Below are 19,913 nucleotides of genomic sequence, written 5' to 3'. Positions count from 1 at the left end.
GGGAGGAATTAAAAAAACAAAAACAAAAACACAAAACAAAACACACACACACACACACACACACACACACACACACACACACACACACACACACACACACACACACACACACACACAGAGAAAACCGCCATGGTAACTATTGGCAGGGCGTGGCTTCATGGCTCCTACCGAGCATGCGCACCGCTCATACCCCGGCGCGCTGAGAAATGTGGCCGGGACTATAACCCAGACCGGAAGTAGCTCGGCGCGGCCATTTCACTTTAGCTTTGACTGGCTCTGGCCGGTCCGTCATCCGTGTGGGAGGCTGAGGTGATTTGGGATATTAGCAGTGGAGATTCTGTGGGGTCTGTGAGTGTCGGTGGCGTGGGGGACGAGTGACGAGGGTTTGCGGTGTGAGTGATGGAGCCCTTAGTGAGGGGGGCTGTGAGATTGGTGGCGGCTTCTCCGAGTTGGGTGATTGGTTCGGTCCTTTTCAGGCTTTTGCCTATTTCGTGTGTGTGTGTGTGTGTGTGTAAGTATTGTGGGAACTTAACTCCAGGTGTGTTCTGATATCAGATCTCGTAGTGTTGGTCCTTGAGACTTGTTCACTTGAGGACGGCGAACGTGCTTCTGGAGCAGCCGTAGTAGGTGGAACCGGCACGTTCGGGGAGAGACTCTGCAGGCAGTGACTGACTGGGAGTAGGAGCTTCAGGGATGGGAGGACTTCGAGGGGCCCCTTGTAACAGCGGGAAGCAGTGTGGGGGACCTACAGAACTCAGAAGGGTGCTAAGGCAGCATATGGGAGCCGATGGACTGCAGGTCTGGCCGGGAGGTCCGTTATGGGGGTTTCTGAGGCCTCCTCCTTGGCTCCCTGTGGAAAGTGGTAAGGGTCAGTAACTGGCACTTGAGCAGATGGAGGATGATTTCCTATTGGGGTGCATCAGTTGGAGCCCCGTGTTCGGGATTATTCCAGGTTCTGTGGAAATCCCACTCCCTGGGAAACATTTATTGGCAGCCAGCGTAGCCTGGCTATGCCTGAGACGGGGAGGCATTCCGTGACCTTCAGGCAGTCCTGTGGTCCACTCCTTGGGGATATCTGGAGGTCAGTGCTGTGGGTGAACTGCATTTGGGTGAGTGTGGTGTTGGGAGGCAATTCATGATGTACAGTCAAGACATGGTAAGTGATTGGAGGTCCTGCTGCATGTCTGCAGGTTTTCCAGGTGATGGTGGGGGTTGAGGACAGTAAATTTAAGTTTTATCTTTGTTATGGGGCACCTAGCTGCTCAGTGGGTGAAGCGTGTGACTTTTGATCTGGAAATTTAAGTTTGAGCTCCACATTGGCTGTAGAGATTACTTAAATATATATTTATTATTTTTATTTATGAGACATACAGAGAGAGGCAGAGACATAAGTGGAGGGAGAAGCAACCTCTCTGCAGGGAGCCCGATGTGGGACTCTATCCCAGGACACAGGGATCATGACCTGAGCCAAAGGCAGACACTCAACCATTGAGCCACCCAGGTGCCCCCAAAATAAAATATTTAAAAAAGAAAAGCCTGGGCTGTCAAAGGATTCTGGATGGGAACTGAAATGTCCAGAAGCTTGGACCAGCATATCAGCAAGGCTACCTCAGAGACCCTGTTCTGTAAAGGCAACAGGAAATGGAAATGGTGTTTATGGAAGCTGACTGTGTACATAGGGGACCACATGAGATAGAGACAACTGTGCAGTTTGGAACAAGGCAGAGGAAGGATTGATTATCTTTTCTCCCCTCTGCTGACTGAGACCATAAGGCAAGGGTGTAACAGCTTAAGTTTCCTCATCCACAAAATGGGCATAATAATGATCGTAATGTTTAGTGGACAGTGTTATGTGAAAATTGTGTTTACCACATGCCGGGACATATGCTGACAGCTTGATAAGCCTTATCACATGTCTTTCTCGATGCCTGCTGCGATAAAAACTTGCATCCTCATTTTGGAGACTACAGTTAAAGTATTATCTTCATGTTCTCAAAGCTAAAAGGTGGCAGAGCTACAATTAAACCTTCATGTAGGGGGTCCCTGGATGGCTCAGAGGTTGAGCGCCTGCCTTCGGCCCAGGGCGTAATCCTGAAGTCCTGGGATCGAGTCCCACATCGGGCTCCCTGCATGGAGCCTGCTTCTCCCTCTTCCTGTCTCTCCCTCCTTCTGTGTCTCTCATGAAAAATAAATAAAATATTTAAAAAAAATAAACCTCTATGTATTCCAAATACTTTGTTTTTTGTTTGTTTGTTTTAAGATTTATTTCCTTATTTTAGAGCGAGGGCAGGGAGGGACAGAGGGAGAGATAGAATCGTAAAGCAGACTCCCCACTGAGCGCATAGCCTGACTTGGGGCTCAATCCCAGGACCCCAAGATCATGACCTGAGCCAAAATCAAGAGTCGGCTGCTAAACTGACTGAGCCACCCAAGCGCCCCAGAACTCTTCATCTTTTATTTTACCCTGATTAATAACTGGTTGGGTTCTTCTGAACTTTTATTCCATAGGGTCTAGCATAGTGGCCTTCCGCTGAGGATCCTCAGAAATAATGTATAGAGCAACTGTTAGAGGAGTGACCATGTGGGCCATTACCTTTCCAGGACTTCCTGGCTTTGCAGGGCCCCTGGGTCAGACCACATCATTCAGGCTGCAGGTCTCCACAGCCCAGCCAGACTCTCGCCAGCAGCTCTGATTGAAGCTTCTAGATGCCCACCGAGCTTCAGGATCCTGAGAAAAGTGGAGCTGTCAGCAAGAGAAACCGGGAAGTGAAGCACAGGGGAGACATGCCTGCCAAAGAGAATTGGCCCCAAAGATCCCAGGTCCTGAGTCCACAGGAGCAGGATGGACCATGTGAGGTAAGCAGGAACAGCCCCAGGGACAGTTTTCCAGACTTCTTGCAGACACAAGAAGCAGCAGATTCTGGACTCACTGTGGCTGAGACCATGTGCATCTTCCTGCTGAGAGTGGACTCCGGAGGGGGGCTGATGTCCCCTCTTTCACAGACCTGTATAATAGAGGAAACTGTAGAGGAAGGTATGTTGTAGAGGGGTTGGCCCTGGGGCAAAGGAAGAAGAAAAGGTAGCTCCTGATCTGGGTGGGAAGCCCCAGTCCCTGGCAGAGAAATGCTAACTCCTGACTGCTCAGCTCTGGAGATCCTTCATCCACCATTGGGTCTTTGCATATTCTCAGCTGGTCCCCTTCTGACTTCTTACCTGCCTGGTGGGGGTTGTCTCCTTTCCGCTCTGTCCTCATGGTTTTAGAATCATGGGATACTAGAGCAAAAACTGTTTTAAGCACATGTGTGGTTTTTCATATTTTAAATGATGAATGAAAATGCCAGAGAATGATGTTTCCAAATTGCCCATAGATAAAATATTTGATAGTGGGGAGGGAGAAAGGAAGATTCTTGGGTATACTCAAGATTTGCTGAAATTCCAAGTTAGTCTGTATATTTATTTGTTTGTTTATTAAAAATTTTATTTATTTAAGAGTGAGAGTGTAGATATGAGTGGGGGTCGGGGCAGAGGGACAAGCAGACTCCCCACTGAGCACAGAACCCACTCAGGGCTCAATTCCAGGACCCCGAGATTATAAGGTACCTCTAGTCTGTGTATTTAAAGACATTGTATGTTTGAAAACAATGATGTTTGTTAACAATAACAATTGTTGACCTGTGATAGGTTTATAATCAAAATTACAGAGAAATACTCTGTTTTTAAAAAATATAATAAGTGCATGGTTTATTACCATTGTGAACTGGTGCATTGTGAAATTACATATTTCAGTAATGTTTAAAGTCATCTCCATCTTAAAAAAAAAAAAAAAATTTAAAAGGGATCCCTGGGTGGCGCAGCGGTTTGGCGCCTGCCTTTGGGCCAGGGCGCGATCCTGGAGACCCGGGATCGAATCCCACGTCAGGCTCCCGGTGCATGGAGCCTGCTTCTCCCTCTGCCTGTGTCTCTGCCTCTCTCTCTCTCTGTGACTATCATAAATAAAAAAAAATAAAAAAAAAAATAAAAAAAAAAAGTCATCTCCATCTGACAGAAACATTTAACAGAAAACATTGAAAGAAAGGAACATTAAACTATTACAGTAAATGCCAAGTAAAAATCATTTAAAAATTAAAAGATACCGCCACAAGTATTTAAAAGTCATTCTTTTTTTTTTTTTTTTTTAAAGCTTTTATTTATTTGAGAGAGAGTGAGCACACAAGTGGGTGGAAGGGCAGAGAGAGAGGGACAAACATACTCCCTACTGAGCAGGGAGCCTGATGCAAGGTTTGATTCCAGGACCTGGGATCGTGACCTGAGCAGAAGGCAGACACTTAACTGAGCCACCCAGGTGCCCCTAAAAGTCATTCTTAAAATGCAAATGTAAAACACCCAAATTTGAAACAAAATGTTGAGACCTTGTTGTGTGACAATGTTAGCTTTCTAGAGCTGTTATAAAAGTACCACCAATTGGGTGGCTTAAACAGAAATTTATTTTCTCATAGTGCTAGAGTCTAGAAATCCAAGATCAAAGTGTCAGCAGGGTTGTTCCTTTTGTAGTTTCTCCTCGGCTTGTAGATGGACCTCTGTGTCCGTACACATGATCTTCCCTGGGGAAGAGGGGGTATCTGTGTCTTAATCTCCTTTTTTTTTTTTTTTTAAAGATTGTATTTATTTATTCATGAGAAACACAAAGAGCTAGGCAGAAGAAACAGGCTCTCCATAGGGAGCCCAATTTGGGGCTCCATCCCAGGACCCCGGGATCACACCCTAAGCCAAAGGCAAGTGCTCAACCACTGAGCCACCCAGATATCCCTTAATCTACTTTTCTTATAAGGACCCCTGGAATAGGGCCCACCTACTGACTTCATTTGAACTTATTAAAGACCGGGGATCCCTGGGTGGCGCAGCGGTTTAGCGCCTGCCTTTGGCCCAGGGCGCAATCCTGGAGACCCGGGATCGAATCCCACGTCGGGCTCCCAGTGCATGGAGTCTGCTTCTCCCTCTGCCTATGTCTCTGCCTCTCTGTCTCTCTGTGACTATCATAAATAAATAAAAATTAAAAAAAAAAAAAGACCATGTTTCCAGGGATGCCTGCGTGGCTCAATGGTTGAGTGTCTGCCTTTGGCTCTGTGTGATTCTGGGGTCCTGGGATCAAGTCCTGCATTGGGCTCCCTGTGAGGAGCCTGCTTCTCCCTCTGCCTGTGTCTCTGCCTCTCTGTCTCTCATGAATAAATAAATAAATCTTTAAAAAAATTTTTTTAAAAGACCATGTTTCCAAATACAGGCACATTTTGAGGTACTGGGTGTTAGGACCTCGGCATAAGAATTTTGGGGGTGGGAGGAGGTTGGAGAGGGGACACAAGCCCATAAACATTGTAGGAAAGTGCCTTTACTTTTGTGTTGACATGGGTTGAATTGTTAAGAATGTGATTGAAAGCATGTTCAAGTGGATGTTATGATACAGGTTACTTCCTATTAGCTCATTCCCTTTTTTATGATGAAAATCATTTTATCTGCTTGGCCTGGTTTTCATTTTGCCATTTCATTAGATAACTCCTTTGCTACTTCACCTTTTCAGTCAGCTTTTCTGTTCATGTTAGAATATTTGCTGCCAGCATTCACCTAGTCTGCCCTCTTTTGGCCAATGCTGTATGTTGTTATTTTGAACTTTACAACCCTGTGAATTTTTTTTTTTTTTTAAGATTTTATTTATTTATTCATGAGAGAGAGGCAGAGGGAGAAGCAGGCTCCATGCAAGGAGCCTGATCCGGGACTGGATCCTGGGACCCCAGGATCATGCCCTGGGCCAAAGGCAGGCGCTAAACTGTTGAGGGATCCCCATAACCCTGTGAATTTGATAAAAAATAAATAGTATGCTATTGTTGCTTTAATTTGTACTTTACATTTTTCTGTTTTATTGGTCTTTTTTTAAAAATTGAAGGTTAGAGGAACCTGGGTGGCTCAGTCAGATAAACATCTGCCCTCTGCTCAGGCCATGATCTCAGGGTCCTGGGATCAGAGCCCCATATCAGACTCCCTGCTCAGTGTGGAGTCTGCTTCTCCCTCTCCCTCCAGCCCCCACCCTATTTGTGCACTCTCCCACTTTCATTCTCAAATAAATAAAATCTTTTATTTATTTATTTATTTTTATTTATTTATTTATTTATTTATTTATTTATTTATTTATTTATTTTTAATTTTATTTATTTATTTGAGAGCAGGGAGAAAGAGACTTCCCACTGAGCAGGATACAGGACCCTGAGATCATGATCTGAGCCCAAGGCAGCTGCTTAACCAATTAAGCCACCCAGGTGCCCCAGCCTCTGGTTTTCAAATATATTTTATAATACTAATAACCTGTCTTTGCATATATTTGTAAAATTTTTGCCACTTTTTTCCTTTGCAAGTAGTTTTAGTTTTATTAGTACATAGAAAAGAAAGATTGTTTTGCTAGGCTTATGAATAAAAACCGTTGTCTTTGCAAGCAGCACTCTGGCAAATGATCAAAATTGACACAGTATGAGCTTGATGTAGCAAGAAGGTGTAACCTATTTCACTGTTCTCCATAAGATCACATGTTCAGCTTAAAAAAACCCAAAATAACCATGGTCAACATTGTCTTTCTCCTCAATATCAATCAGTTTTTGGGGATCCCTGGGTGGCGCAGCGGTTTGGCGCCTGCCTTTGGCCCAGGGCGCGATCCTGGAGACCCGGGATCGAATCCCACATCGGGCTCCTGGTGCATGGAGCCTGCTTCTCCCTCTGCCTGTGTCTCTGCGCCTCTCTCTCTCTCTCTGTGACTATCATAAATAAATAAAAAAATAAAAAAAAATCAGTTTTTACCCCAATAACTAAATGTTTTGGTATTTGCCTCCTAAACTTTTAATGACCCCCTTGCAAAGCTATGTATTAGGAGATTTATGAGAAACCTGTATATTAGTTCGTCATCCAGGGTTCCTGGCTCACAGCTCCCCAAATCTCTCTCAGGAATTTCCTGAGCTATAAGCAGGAGCATCTTTTGTCACAGTATTTGGTCTTGTCGTCAGTTGCTGGGGGGAAAAATGCTTCAGAGCCCTAAAGGTGAAGTGTGTGTCTTGTTTATAACAGACCTCTTTCCACAACTGGGTTTATGTAAATAAGGTGAATTTTGGAAACCCTACTGGGGGGGGCGGGGGTGGTTGCCAAGGAAACCAACCCACTGATCCTAGGGTTGGGACCTTCAGTCCCACCTCCAGAGAAGGGGGGAGTGGCTGGGGGTAGGCTGATTTACCAAAGGCCTATGATTTATTCAGTCATGACTGTAATAAAACCTCCATAAACACTCAAAAGGATGGGGTTTGGGGAGCTTCTGGGTTGATGAGCACATGGCCCTGCCCCAAGAGTGATTCACCTGGAGGGGGCATGGAAGCTGATTCCCTTCCTACATACCTTGCCCTGTGCATCTCTTCATCTGGGTCTTTTTTCTTTTTCTTTTTTTTTCTTTTTTTTTAAGATTTTACTTATGAGAAAGAGAGAGAGAGGCAGTGACACAGGCAGAGGTAGAAAAGTGGGCTCCCCATGATGTGGGACTCAATTCCAGGACTCCAGGATCACGCCCTGAGCCGAAGGCAGATGCTTAACTGCTGAGCCACCCAGGCGTCCCCTTCATCCGGCTCTTGATCCATATCTTTTACTATCTTTTCATAATAAACTGGTGATCCTAGTGAGTAAATGGGTTTCCTTAATTGATTGAGCTGCTCTAGCATATTAATTGAGCTCAAGAAGGAGGTTGTGGGAACCCCTAATTTATGCCAGCTAGTCAGAGCTACAGGTGACAGCCTGGGCTTGTGACTGGCACCTGAAGGGGTGGGGCAGCCATATAGGACCAATCCTTCACCTCTGGGATCTGACACCACCTCCAGGTAGATGGTGTCAGAACAGAGTTGAATCGTGGGCCACCCCACTGCAGAACTGCTTGGTGGTGTGATGGGATTCTCCCTCCTTTCACATATATGTTAGAATTTGGTCCAGAAATGCAAAGAACTGTCTTGGAGTTTCCATTGAGTGCTCTTATATACTCCCACCCCCAGCACACACATGCTTTCAATGCCCACCCTTCCAGGAAGGGAATTGGCTTTTGCTCATATCAGTATTCCCTGTTGTAAAGGAAAGTAACTTCTCCTATTTGTCTCCTTTATATGCACAGAACGCTGCGCTTCTGGTCACCAAATGTGTGGGACTTTTTCCCATACCAAGCACTTCTCTGCAATACCAGCTGGGTGTCCTACAATTTGTCAGCAGGAATTCCCAGAATCCAAAGATTTGGTCCAAGGCATGGGAAAGCTTAATTGGCCTACAGCTTGCAAACTGGGGTGACCACAGCCTTCTGCTATAAAAGGAAAGTATGCTCCAAAGGGGAAGATGTAGGGTTAAATAGGCAAAACCCACAAGTTCTGTACCCTTAATAAGGGTGACCAGACTCAGGTCCCAGACTTCAACATTAGGAGCAGACAAGCAGGATGCAGCTTGTGGTTTCTGGCAGTGGCTTCAGGATGTGGTGGCCAATGAGGAGCATGAAAACACGTTGCAGGGGTTTTTCTATGAATTTTCCTGAATTTTGTGCCAGCTCATCATCTCTAGCTGTGCTGACTGATTTTGTTCCTCGCGGTCATCCAGCCTGGTTAAAATTTTGGGAAGTTGACATCTGCTCCATGAGCTGTTATCGTCTTATTGTTGGGGTCTTTTGTTCTCAACTTTAACTCAATTCGGGCACTATCTACCCATGAATAGGGTCAGATCCCACAGGTTGAGGGCACAGTCCTACAAGACAGCACCTCTCTCCCCCACTTCATCTGCCAATCACAACTCCAGTTGGTCACCATTGCTTCTGACTCCTTGGTTTTGGAGGTTCTCATAACCCCCTCTTTGGGTTTGATTAATTTTCAAGAGTAGCTAACAGAACTCAGGAAACCCATTTACTCACTACGTGTTACTGGTTCACTACAAAGGATATTAAAGGATAAGAATCAACAGCCACATGACATCCATCGGGCAACATTCTAAAGGAATTTCTGTCCCCCATACAATTTGAGGCCTGGCCAGGGGGCATATGGAAGTGATCTGGTTCAGCAGCCTGGAAGCTCTCCAAACCCTGCCCTTTGGGTAAATACGCATTTATGGAGGCTTCATGACATAAGCATGACTGAAGGAATCATTGGCCATTGGCAACTGGTTGCACCTCCACCTCTTCCCTCCCTGGAGGTAGGGTGGAGCTGAAAATTCTAACCCTCTAATCATGTGGTTGGTTTCCCTAGCAACCAGGCCCCCACTACCAAAACACATCTTTTTTTTAATTTATTTATTTATTTATTTATTTATTTATTTATTTATTTATTTATTTATTAATTTATGATAGTCAAACAGAGAGAGAGAGAGAGAGGCAGAGACACAGGCAGAGGGAGAAGCAGGCTCCATGCACCGGGAGCCTGACGTGGGATTCGATCCCAGGTCTCCAGGATCGCGCCCTGGGCCAAAGGCAGGCGCCAAACCGCTGCGCCACCCAGGGATCCCCAAAACACATCTTAAACATAACACAAGACACCTTTATTACTTGCATCACTTGAGAAATATAAAGGGTTTAAGAGCTCAATGCCAGAAAACTGGAATAAAAGCCAGCATAATATCACAAGTATGTAGTAGATGGCAAGGTATTTCTAGAAATTTTTTTAATCCCCCAAAATACAATATGAAATGGGAGTTAGTGGAAAGCCAATATAAATCATGGTGAAAACTCATTAAAAACAAGTCTACATGTAACTTCTGTATTCACCAACGTCTAATTCACAGTGGGGTATGTTGTTACAGGGATCAGTGTCATTTGAGGATGTGACCATGGACTTCAGCAGGGAGGAGTGGCAGCAACTGGACCCTGCCCAGAGATGCCTATACCAGGATGTAATGCTGGAGATCTACAGTCACCTCCTCTTCGTGGGTGAGCACACCTGACCCGGGAATCTTGGATGGACCTCGTTGAGATTTCCTTCCTTGTTGTGGAACACAGTAGGGCATCTGAAGTATGTAATCTGTTTGCCTTTGATTTGTCCTGGATTGCTCATTCCTTTAGGACACCTTTGAATATTACTTTGTTTCTAGTGAAAGATGTTGACTTTTCTGATGAGCCAATACAGAGCTTCGTTGAATGGCCTGTAAAGCCCAAGACCACATCCAAATCCAATATTCTTTTCATTAACAGGGTATAACATTCCCAACCCAGAGATCATTTCTAGGATGGAAAAAGGAGAGGAGCCATGGATGAGAGAAATTCAGCTCCCACATCAGAGGCATCGAGGTGAGTGATTTTACCTGGCCAACATGGATATCTTGAGAGGAGCATTATTCAACCTGCCACACTATCCATCCCCCAGTGGTGGGTGGTATGTCACCTCCCACTCCCAGTTTCTTTTTCTTTTTCTTTTTTTTTTTAAAGATGTATATATTTATTCATTCAGAGAGAGAGAGAGAGGCAGAGACACAGGCAGAGGGAGAAGCAGGCTCCATGCAGGAAGGGGAAGACTCCCAGTTTCTAACACTGATACATTATCTTGTAAATGCCCCTTAGGGGCAGGTGTAAGAATTTCTCAGAGGTGAATACTCAGGAGTGGGATTCCCTCACCCCTGGATAGAAGTGTTATTATAATGTGACTCAGTATACCGTACTGCTCTTTAGTAGGATTTAATTTACTCTCTTATCGGAGAATGCACAAGGATCCACATTTGTGCATCTTGCCAGCGTGGTGCACATCAGATTTCTCACAGCCCATTTGATAGCCAATAAGGCTGTTTCTTGTTGATTTCATTTTTCTAATAACTAGTGGAACATCTCCTATCTGTCTTCTGATTGGGTTTTCCGTCTGTACATTGCCTTCCTCATATTGTTGTACCCATTTGTGTCCATAGAGTTTTTTCTTAAAACCTTTTTTCTTTTATTTGTCCCCTTAATTCATTGGTTTTTCTTTTCTGTGCTGGGTCTTTTTTCTTCTTTTCCTTGTAATTGTGACACCTGCAGCTCCGGTCCCTGCTTCACTCTGGTCATCCCTTCATATAGGAATTACCTTAAAGGGCCCTTCTATTCAGAACACACAGGCCTCAATTTTTTCTGGTGATCCTTAGACCAACTCCCTCTAGTCCTTGTGGCTCAGCCATTCTCTTACCTTATTCAGCCATTTGGTGGACTGTGGGATGACTCACTTCCTTTATTTTTGGGAGATCAGAAATTGGAATCCTTACACCAATTAGACATTCTTCTCACCTTATACATTTTGTCAGAGTCTCCTATGTTTCTTGGCCCTTCCATCTCAGTCTTAGAAATCCAACCATTTTTTTCTTTTTTCTTTTTAAAGATTTTATTTATTTACTCATGAGAGACACACAGAGAGAGAGAGGGGCAGAGACACAGGCAGAGGGAGAAGCAGGCTTCATGCAAGGAGCCCGATGTGGGACTCAATCTAGGGTTTCCAGGATCACACCCTGGGCCAAAGGTGGTGCTAAACCGCTGAGCCACTTGGGCTGCCCCCATTTTTTTGTTTTGAATGTACAACTTAGTTTACACTTTTTCTTAATCCCAATGGGTCTCTCATAAATTAGTTCCCAGTTCCTCCTGCCTCTGTTTTTGTTCCTAATGGGTTTTTGTGGATTCCAGTCATTGATGAGGTCAGTCAAAATGCCATTGGTAGATTTTACTGATATTTTCTTTTTTTTGCCTGAGATTTGATGGAAAAATAGTTATTTCTTAATAATAGGATTAATAAATAGTCTTTCCAGTAACATTAGCATCATGGCCACACATTTCTAATTTTAAATGTATTTGAAGACTTCTGTCATTTGTGCTCTATTCTATTGGGTTCCTATTTTCTTCCATGTTTACTGCAGAGACATATGTATGATATACATAAGTGAAGACAATATATACTAAGAAAACTGTGAAATCTATTAAGGTAAATTCAAAGGCACAGAGATTGTCATTAGATTGGGTAATGGCATGAGGTGTTAAAACCGTTAGCCTTTGGCATTAATCTTATGTATTTAATGGAAGGCTACTCAAGAAATAAGTATCAGAATAAGGGATGTAGGGAGTGCTTGTGAAGGTCAGAGGGGATGTCATCAGCCCAGAAGAGGAGCAGCACTGGGGCTGATGTGAAGGACATGGTACTTGTAGCTGTTCCACATAGCAGTTATGAGCTGGAGCAAAGGAACAGGCAGAAAAAGCTGAATGAGGGTAGAAGTCATGAGTATTGCTTGGGCTGGGGAATAAATTGGGCTTTTTTGAAAGCAGCATTGTTTAGCTAGCTGTGTTGGAGAATTAAGGATAAGCCTTTCAGCATAGTTCTGTTATTTTACATTGAACATCTTCAGCAGTGGGAGTTTAAAATGTTCCATATGCATGCCTGGGAATTCAGTATAAGATTTTCAGAAAAAAATAAAAGCCAGTGTTTGGGTAAAATTGCTATATGAGTGAAAAATGAAACAACAAATAACCTGATTAAAAAAATAAGGTAAAGGACTTGAATGGACATTTCTCCAAAGATGATATATAAATGGCCAACAAGTATTTGAAGAGATGTTCAACATTAGGGAAATGCAAAGCAAAACCACAATGTGAAAATCAGCTCATTAGAGTGGCTACTGGCAAAAAACAAAATAATAAGTGTTGGCAAGTTAGTGATTCCTGTGCATTGTTTGTGGGAATGTAAAATGGTGCAGCCACCCTGGAAGACAGTATGGTGATTCCTCAGAAAATTAAATGTAGAATTACCATATGATCCAGCAATTAATTCCACTTGTGTATATGTATATATCCAGGAGAATAAAAAACAGGATCCTGGGCAGCCCAGGTGGCTCAGTGATTTGGTGCCGCCTTCAGCCCAGGGCATGATCCTGGAGACCCGGGATCGAGTCCCACATCGGGCTCCCTGCATGGAGCCTGCTTCTCCCTCTGCCTGTTTCTGCCTCTGTGTGTGTGTGTGTGTGTGTGTGTGTGTGTGTGTGTGTCTCATGAATAAATAAATAAAATCTTAAAAAAAGAAAAAACAAAACAGGATCCTGAAGCGATACATACCTGTGTTCATAGCACTATTCATGATGGCTAAGACATGGGTGCAATACAGTTGTCCATTGATAGGTGAATGGATAAACAAAGTCTGTTCTATATACACCATGGAATATTATTCAGCCTTAAAAAGAAAGGTAAGTAACACATGATATAATATAGGTGATCCTTGAGGACATTATAAGTGAAATAAACCACTCACAAAAAGACTAATAGTCTCCAATTCCACTTACAATAGGAGGTATCTAGAGAGTATTACTATTCACAGAGACAAAGTAAAATGGTGGTTGCCAGAGGGGAGAGGACGAGGGGGAACTGCTGTTTCAGGGGCATCGCTTCAGTTTTTCAACTGGAAATTGGCTACACAACACTGGGAATGTGCCTAACACTTAGAAATGGTTGAGATGGCGGGGTGGGGCGGCGGGGGCGGGGTGTGGCAGGGGAGAGCCCTGGCTAGCTTGGTCAGAGGAGCATGCAACTCTTGATCTCAGGGTCCTCAGTTCAAGCCCAATGCTGGACATGAGTGTACTTAAAATAAGAACAATTTTTAAGAAATGGTGGAGATGGTAAATTTTATATTATTTTTTTAACCACAATTTTTAAAAAAGATTTTAAGTAATCACCAAACATGGGGCTCAAACTCACAACCCCAAGATCAAGAGTTGTGTGCTCTACCGACTAAGCCAGCCACGTCCCCCTTTTTCTTTTTAGCATCTGTTGTATCTTGTGTTTTATACTACTAAATTTGTTGATCAATGACTCCCATTCTTGGTGGAGAAAAAATGGTATATTAGGTAGTATAAGGCTGAAAGTTATTCAAAGAGACCAAGGTTCAGCTTAGTAATTTCTAGAATAATTTCTCTCCTGTAGAAGGCAGGTAGGTCAGTAGGAAGCCTCACTTCTTATATTCTTCAGATGTCTAAGTTTTTCTGTTGGTGTTTTGCCTATGCTTTATGATACTACCAACTGTGCACAACATCCAAAGCAGGTTGTAGTAGGCAGAAAAGGTGTGGAGGGTTTTGAGAAGCTGTGGTCTTATCACCCAGGCCAGAAGTGGTACATAATGTATCCATATTCCATCAACAACAATGGTCTATCCATCAACACCTCATTGCAAAGGACATTGGGAGCTGTTATATAGCTTGGCAGCCATGTTCCTGACCACAGTTAACTTCTGTGGAAGAGAGTGACACAAATTTCAGGGGACAGCTTGCTTGTCCACTCTTCCAATGTACTTCTCTAGGGTTGTAAGTTTGTTTATTAACTTGTTTTTAATTTAAAAAACTGTATTTACTTAGAAGCATTCAGAATGTCAACAAAACAGCTGCAACTTTTTTTTTTTTTTTTTTTGCAATTACAGAGTGGTATTCAGTTAACAGAATAACACTTATTTCATAGAAGCTGCATCAGAGACAACTGAAGATGAAAAACTACCATCCCCATATATAACTAATTTGTGCTGTGCACCAACAAGAACCTGCTTTAAATTTCCATGCCAATTTACAACCCCCATACTGTACCTGGCAAGGTTAGTGGCTACTGAAAATGCCACAAGGACAGAGCTATCTAAAGACACATTCGGTAGTGTGTTAACTATACAAAAAAAGACACGGTACAATTTAAAAACAAATCCTACACAGCCTTACATTTCCATTTTTTTCTTTAAAAGGAGTGAGTCATGTACAGGGGGGTTAAATGCTTTATAGACAAGAAAAAACTGCACTAGAACCATCTTATTCTTCATCATCTTCTTAATCTTCTTCCTCCTCATCCTCTTCATCTTTCTCGTGGTCCTTCTTTTTCTTGCTCTTTTCAGCCTTGACAACTCCCTTTTTTTGCCACATCAGGCTTTCCTTTAGCTTGGTATGCAGCAATATCCTTTTCATATTTTTCCTTCAGCTTAGCAGCCTTCTTTTCATAAGGCTGCTTGTCATCTGCATCAGTGTTATTCCACATCTTCCCCCAGTTTCTTTGCAACGTCACCAATGGATAGGCCGGGATGCTGTCCTTTGATTCTTGGGCGATACTCAGAACAAAACAAGAAAAAGGCCGAGGGAGGCCTCTTGGGTACATTGGGATCCTTGAGCTTCTTTTTTGTTTCCCCTTTAGGGGGGATATAAGTTTTCATTTCTCTTTCATAACGGGCCTTGTCCACCTTAGCCATGTCTTCAAATTTTCCTTTCTCTTTAGCAGATGTGGTCTTCAACCTTTCTGAGCACTTAGAAAACTCTGAGAAGTTGACTGAAGCATCCAGGTGCTTCTTCTTGTGCTCCTCTCAGCAAGTTTGCACAAAGAATGCATATCATGACATTTTGCCTCTCGGCTTCTTAGGATCTCCTTTGCTCATGTTTGTTTGTTTATTTATTTATTTTTTTTTTTGCTCATGCTTATTTTTTTTCTTTGTTTGCTCATGTTTAATGATTTTCCTTAGCGAGGCAGTGTCGCCCAGTGCCCATCTGGCTCTCACTTGCCCCAGTGCTATCTCTATGGAGCTCAGTGTACTGCAATGGCTGTGAGAACCAGGCTGTAAGTTTATATCTATATTCAAGCAGACAAATTTCAGCTTCCTGGAGAGTTGAGTTTGGGCATAGGTTCACTTTCACTGCTTGGCCATGTCAGGGTTGGTGCTTTCTTACTTTTCCAGAGGATTTATAGGACAGATGGATTTGGGAGAGGAAACTGGGAGGTTAGTGACAATTTAGATCTGAAAGCTAATGAAGAGCTATCCTCTGAGTCCCTCCTTCGAGCCTTGGCTGTTCCCAGATGGTGCCCTGTCACACCTGTCTGTATTTTCTGTCATCGTCCTATAGGCATGTGTATCTACAGGATCTAGACCATGTGTTTGCATAAGTGGAGCCACCTTGCCTGTGTTCTAATCTCATTTTCCCCAGAGTTCTGTGGGATGATCTTGGTCAATTACTTAGCTATTTTGTGCCTCCTATTCATCTGTGAAACAGGTAGAGTAAGCACAGTTACCTCCTGCAGGGTTAGTGGGGATTTAAATGATTTTCCATGTGCACTGTGTAGAACACTGGCACATGCTCTGTGCTGTATGCAGACAGGTGACAAGTAACTAAGGCAGGGCGGCTCTTTCCTCTCATCATTGCCATCATCACTGCCATCGTTTTTATCATGACACAACAATTTGTGTTCAGCCTCAGTCTGCTCCTATTCTCCTTCATCCTCTGCTAACTTGTGTCTCTTTCATCTTCTTTTTCTCTTTCTAGAAAGGGCATTTGGGCTTAAAACTTCCCAACACAAAATGTTTGAAAAATTTTTATTTCACAATGAAGTCATAAGAGACAGTTCCTGGTGTTGCATTTCAGAAGACCTGCGGGAAGATGCCAGCCGTGCAGTGAGGAATCAGCAGAAGCAAAATAATCCTGCACAGCATGGGGCTTTCCTCAACAGGAAAACACTGGATACAGGGAGAGACTGTGAATGTAAGAACCCCAGAAAAATCATTCATTTGAAGCCCTACCTTGTTTCTTCACAAAAAAGATCTCATAAACATTGCTCATTTGCAAAAAGTTTGAAGCCTAACCTAGAAGTAAATCATCAGAATCAAAGTGACAGCACAAAACACCTCAATGAGCTTGTTGGCCCTGGCCATCTCTTCACCCATAGCTCTTCCAGTGCTGGCTGCAAGCATATTCATCCAGGAGAGAACTTCTGTGAAGGGAATCAATGTACGAAAGACCTCAGCCATAAACAGTCACATAGCCAACATCAAATTCGTAATCAGGAGAAACCTGATAAATGTGCTGAATGTGGGAGGGGCTTCCCCCAGAAGCCACCTCTTGAGCAACAGAGATTCCATAGTGTAGAAAACCTCCAAGAGTGTGGCAAATGCACTAAAGGCTTCACCCCACAACCAAAGCTTGGTGTGTATCTGACAAATCACACAAGTAGCATTCCTTACATCTGTAAGGAATGTGGGAAGGTCTTCATTCAGAGATCAGAACTGATTAGTCACCAGAAAACTCACACTAGAAAGAAGCCCCATAAATGCCACGAATGTGGGAAAGCTTTTTTCCAGATGTTATCCCTCTTCAGACATCAGAGGACTCACTCTAGTGAGAAACTCTATGAATGCAGTGAATGTGGAAAAGGCTTCTCCCAGAATTCAACCCTCACCATACATCAGAAGATTCATACGGGTGAGCGGCAGTACACATGCGGTGAATGTGGGAAGGCCTTCACTCAGAAGTCAACACTCAGCTTACACCAGAGAATCCACTCAGGGGAGAAGTCCTATGTTTGCATTGAGTGCGGGCAGGCCTTTGTCCAGAAGGCACACCTGACTGTACATCAGAGAGGCCATACTGGAGAGAAACCTTACCCATGCCACAGCTGTGGGAAATCCTTCATTTCCAAGTCACAACTTGATATACATCACCGAATTCATACTGGGGAGAAGCCTTACGAATGTAGTGACTGTGGGAAAGCCTTCACCCAAAAGTCACACCTCAATATCCACCAGAAAATTCACACGGGAGAGAGGCAACATGTATGCAGGGACTGTGGGAAAGCTTTCAACCAAAAGTCCATACTCAGCATGCATCAAAGAACTCACACTGGGGAGAAACCTTACAAATGCAGTGACTGTGGGAAAGCTTTCACTTCCAAATCACAGTTCAAGGAGCATCAGCGAATTCATACCGGAGAGAAACCCTACGTATGCTCTGATTGTGGGAAGGCTTTCAATGGCAGGTCAAATTTCCACAAACATCAGATGACACACATGAGAGAGAAAACTTTTGCCTGTTACAAATGTGGGAACGCCTTTGTCCAGAAATCAGAGTTGATGGCACATCAGAGAACTCATGTTGGAGAGAAGCCTTATGAATGCTGTGACTGTGGCAAATCCTTCAGCAAGAAACCACAGCTCCAAGTGCATCAGCGGATTCACACAGGAGAGATGCCCTATGTATGTTCACAGTGTGGGAAGGCCTTCAACAACAGATCCAATTTTAATAAACACCAAACGACTCATACTAGAGGCAGGTCTTATTAAAGCAGTTATTGTGTAAAAAGGCTTTACCCAGAAATCATTTCCTAGTATGCATCAGCATATACATAAATGAAACCCCAAATTTCTCAAAGAAAAATATCTCCCAAGCATTGGATTCAATTGCAGGTTATAGAATCCATGAAAAACTCCAGGAATGCACTGCCTGTTGCAAAGTGACACATTATTTCATGTGTAAGAAATTACTCAGAAAACAAAAGGATATTTGTACAAGCCTTGTTAAGGATTGTAAAATTCATCTGGGAAGAAACCCCCACCTAACACATTGAGAAACGTATTTCTCTAGCAAGTAGTGAGACAGACTTCTGCCAGATTATAGGAAAATTTATGAGGTTATATTAATGATAACCCTATTGAATATGGAATATCAGTAATTTCAAAGTACCGGCAAACTGAATGACCAGACAGGTGTGTGTATGTGTGTGTGTGTTTGTGTGTGTGTGTTCACATGGTCAGGTATATACACCTACATAACACTTTGTGAGTTTTGTAGTGTTTGCTATAGGATTCACTGCGTAGCAGAATTGTGGGGAGATGATACACTTTTTTAAAGGATCTGCTGTGATTGTGTTTATCCGATTTATTCCCAATTGAATATATCCTGAGGTTGCACAGTAATTATTTAATTTCTTTATACATACACAGGCATAGCTACCTCATTTTATCGTGCTTTGCAGATACTGTGTTTTTACAAATTGAAGGTTTGTGGCAGCCCTGCATTGGGCAGTACCATTTTTCCAACAGTATTGGCTCCCATCATGTTTCTGTCACATGTTGGTTATTCTTGGACTATTTCCAAATTTTTCATTATTTGTCATGGTTCTTTGTGATCAGTGATTACAACTCACTGAAAACTCAGATGATGGCTGGCATTTTTTAGCAAGAAAGTTTTTTAATAGAAGTATGCACTCTTTTTTAGGCGTGACACTATTGCATACTTCATAGACTACAGTGTAGTGCCAACATGACGTCCACATGCACTGGGAAACCAAAAATTCATTTGACTTCCTTTATTGCAACATTTGGTTTGGTTTCCTTTATTGCAACATTTATGTGGTCTGAGACCCAACCCAAGTATCTCCAAGGTATGCCTGTCTCAACAGGTGAATGTACACGTGGTAAATGCATAAGTGTGATTTTGTGATGTATACTGGTCTTCACAGTACATCTTTTCTCTGACCAGCTCTGCTCTACCCTGCCCCCTTTCAACCTCCCCCCATCTCTGGTGAATGTCTCCATAAATAACCAGTGGTCAACCTTTTTTAGTATGGACTTTAAACATTTTTACACAGGCTCCTGATCATTTACTCTGGGAGTCGACAGACTGGCCATCAGCCAAATAGGGTTGGTCACCTGTTTTTTAAATAGTTTTACTGGACACAGCCACATTCGTGTGTTTATGTACAGTCTGTGACTCTTCCTGTGCTTCAGTGGCTTGCAAGTCGAAAATTGTATCTGGCCTTTTATAGAAGATTATTAGTATCTGACATCCACATTCAGTACTCACTCATAATCCTATACCTGTGTTGGAACTCTGTTTTATAAATATCAGATCAGAGCGCCTGGGTGGCTCAGTCAGTTAAGCATCTGCCTTCTGCTCAGACCATGATCCCTGGGTTCCTGGGGTTGAGCCCTGCATCAGGCATCCTGCATGTTCTCTATACCAAATAATTAAAATCTTTTTAAAAATGAATAGCAGGGACACCTAGGTGGCTCAGCAGTTGTGTTGCTGCCTTTGGCTCAGGTCATGATCTTGGGATCTGGGATTGAGTCCCACATCGGGCTCCTGTGAAGAGCCTGCTT

General features: G+C 43.2%; 2 protein-coding genes and 1 pseudogene across 16 annotated transcripts in view; 1 reads left to right on the top strand and 2 right to left on the bottom strand.

Moving 5' to 3' along the window:
• Positions 1–188: 188 nt before the first annotated feature.
• On the top strand, positions 189–18,114 carry ZNF175 (zinc finger protein 175). Of its 6 annotated transcripts, none has more exons than XM_038527934.1 (5): positions 189–309; positions 2,602–2,856; positions 9,838–9,964; positions 10,226–10,321; positions 16,405–18,114. In XM_038527934.1, the coding sequence occupies exons 2-5, from the start codon at positions 2,707–2,709 to the stop codon at positions 18,093–18,095; spliced, it is 2,064 nt and encodes a 687-aa protein (XP_038383862.1). In that variant the 5' UTR covers positions 189–309; positions 2,602–2,706; the 3' UTR covers positions 18,096–18,114. The 6 variants fall into 6 exon arrangements, with proteins under 6 accessions (XP_038383862.1, XP_038383858.1, XP_038383859.1 ...); XM_038527930.1 differs by having other exon boundaries at positions 16,306–18,114; XM_038527931.1 differs by having other exon boundaries at positions 198–309; positions 2,509–2,856; positions 16,306–18,114.
• Positions 4,348–19,913, bottom strand: part of LOC476397 (beta-1,4-galactosyltransferase 3-like) — a 29,460-nt gene continuing 13,894 nt past the window's right edge. For 3 of the 10 annotated variants that reach the window (XR_005354480.1, XR_005354481.1, XR_005354482.1), the window contains 2 exons: positions 13,088–13,202; positions 4,348–4,601 (listed from right to left, as the gene is read on the bottom strand). Coding sequence is in view for 7 of the 10 variants with exons in the window: in XM_038527971.1 (XP_038383899.1) it covers positions 10,122–10,255 (134 nt within the window). In the remaining 3 variants the exon portion in view is untranslated. Of the gene's footprint in view, positions 4,602–9,710; positions 10,256–13,087; positions 13,203–14,409; positions 16,751–19,913 lie in introns of those variants that run through there. The other 7 variants (XM_038527974.1, XM_038527975.1, XM_038527976.1 and 4 more) reach the window with 5 other exon arrangements.
• On the bottom strand, positions 14,410–15,425 carry LOC102155143 (annotated as a pseudogene).

This window comes from Canis lupus, chromosome 1 (genome assembly GCF_011100685.1).
Source record: "Canis lupus familiaris isolate Mischka breed German Shepherd chromosome 1, alternate assembly UU_Cfam_GSD_1.0, whole genome shotgun sequence".
In the NCBI taxonomy this organism is placed as follows: domain Eukaryota; kingdom Metazoa; phylum Chordata; class Mammalia; order Carnivora; family Canidae; genus Canis; species Canis lupus.
This window is presented reverse-complemented; position numbering and strand designations above follow the sequence as displayed.

Bases quoted from the DNA above. Each gene is read 5' to 3' on its own strand.
- ZNF175 (XM_038527930.1), top strand. From the start codon at position 2,707: ATGCCCACCGAGCTTCAGGATCCTGAGAAAAGTGGAGCTGTCAGCAAG. The intron at 9,965-10,225 runs GTGAGCACACCT...TTTCATTAACAG, and splicing joins CAGTCACCTCCTCTTCGTGG to GGTATAACATTCCCAACCCA. The intron at 10,322-16,305 runs GTGAGTGATTTT...TTCTCTTTCTAG, and splicing joins CCCACATCAGAGGCATCGAG to AAAGGGCATTTGGGCTTAAA.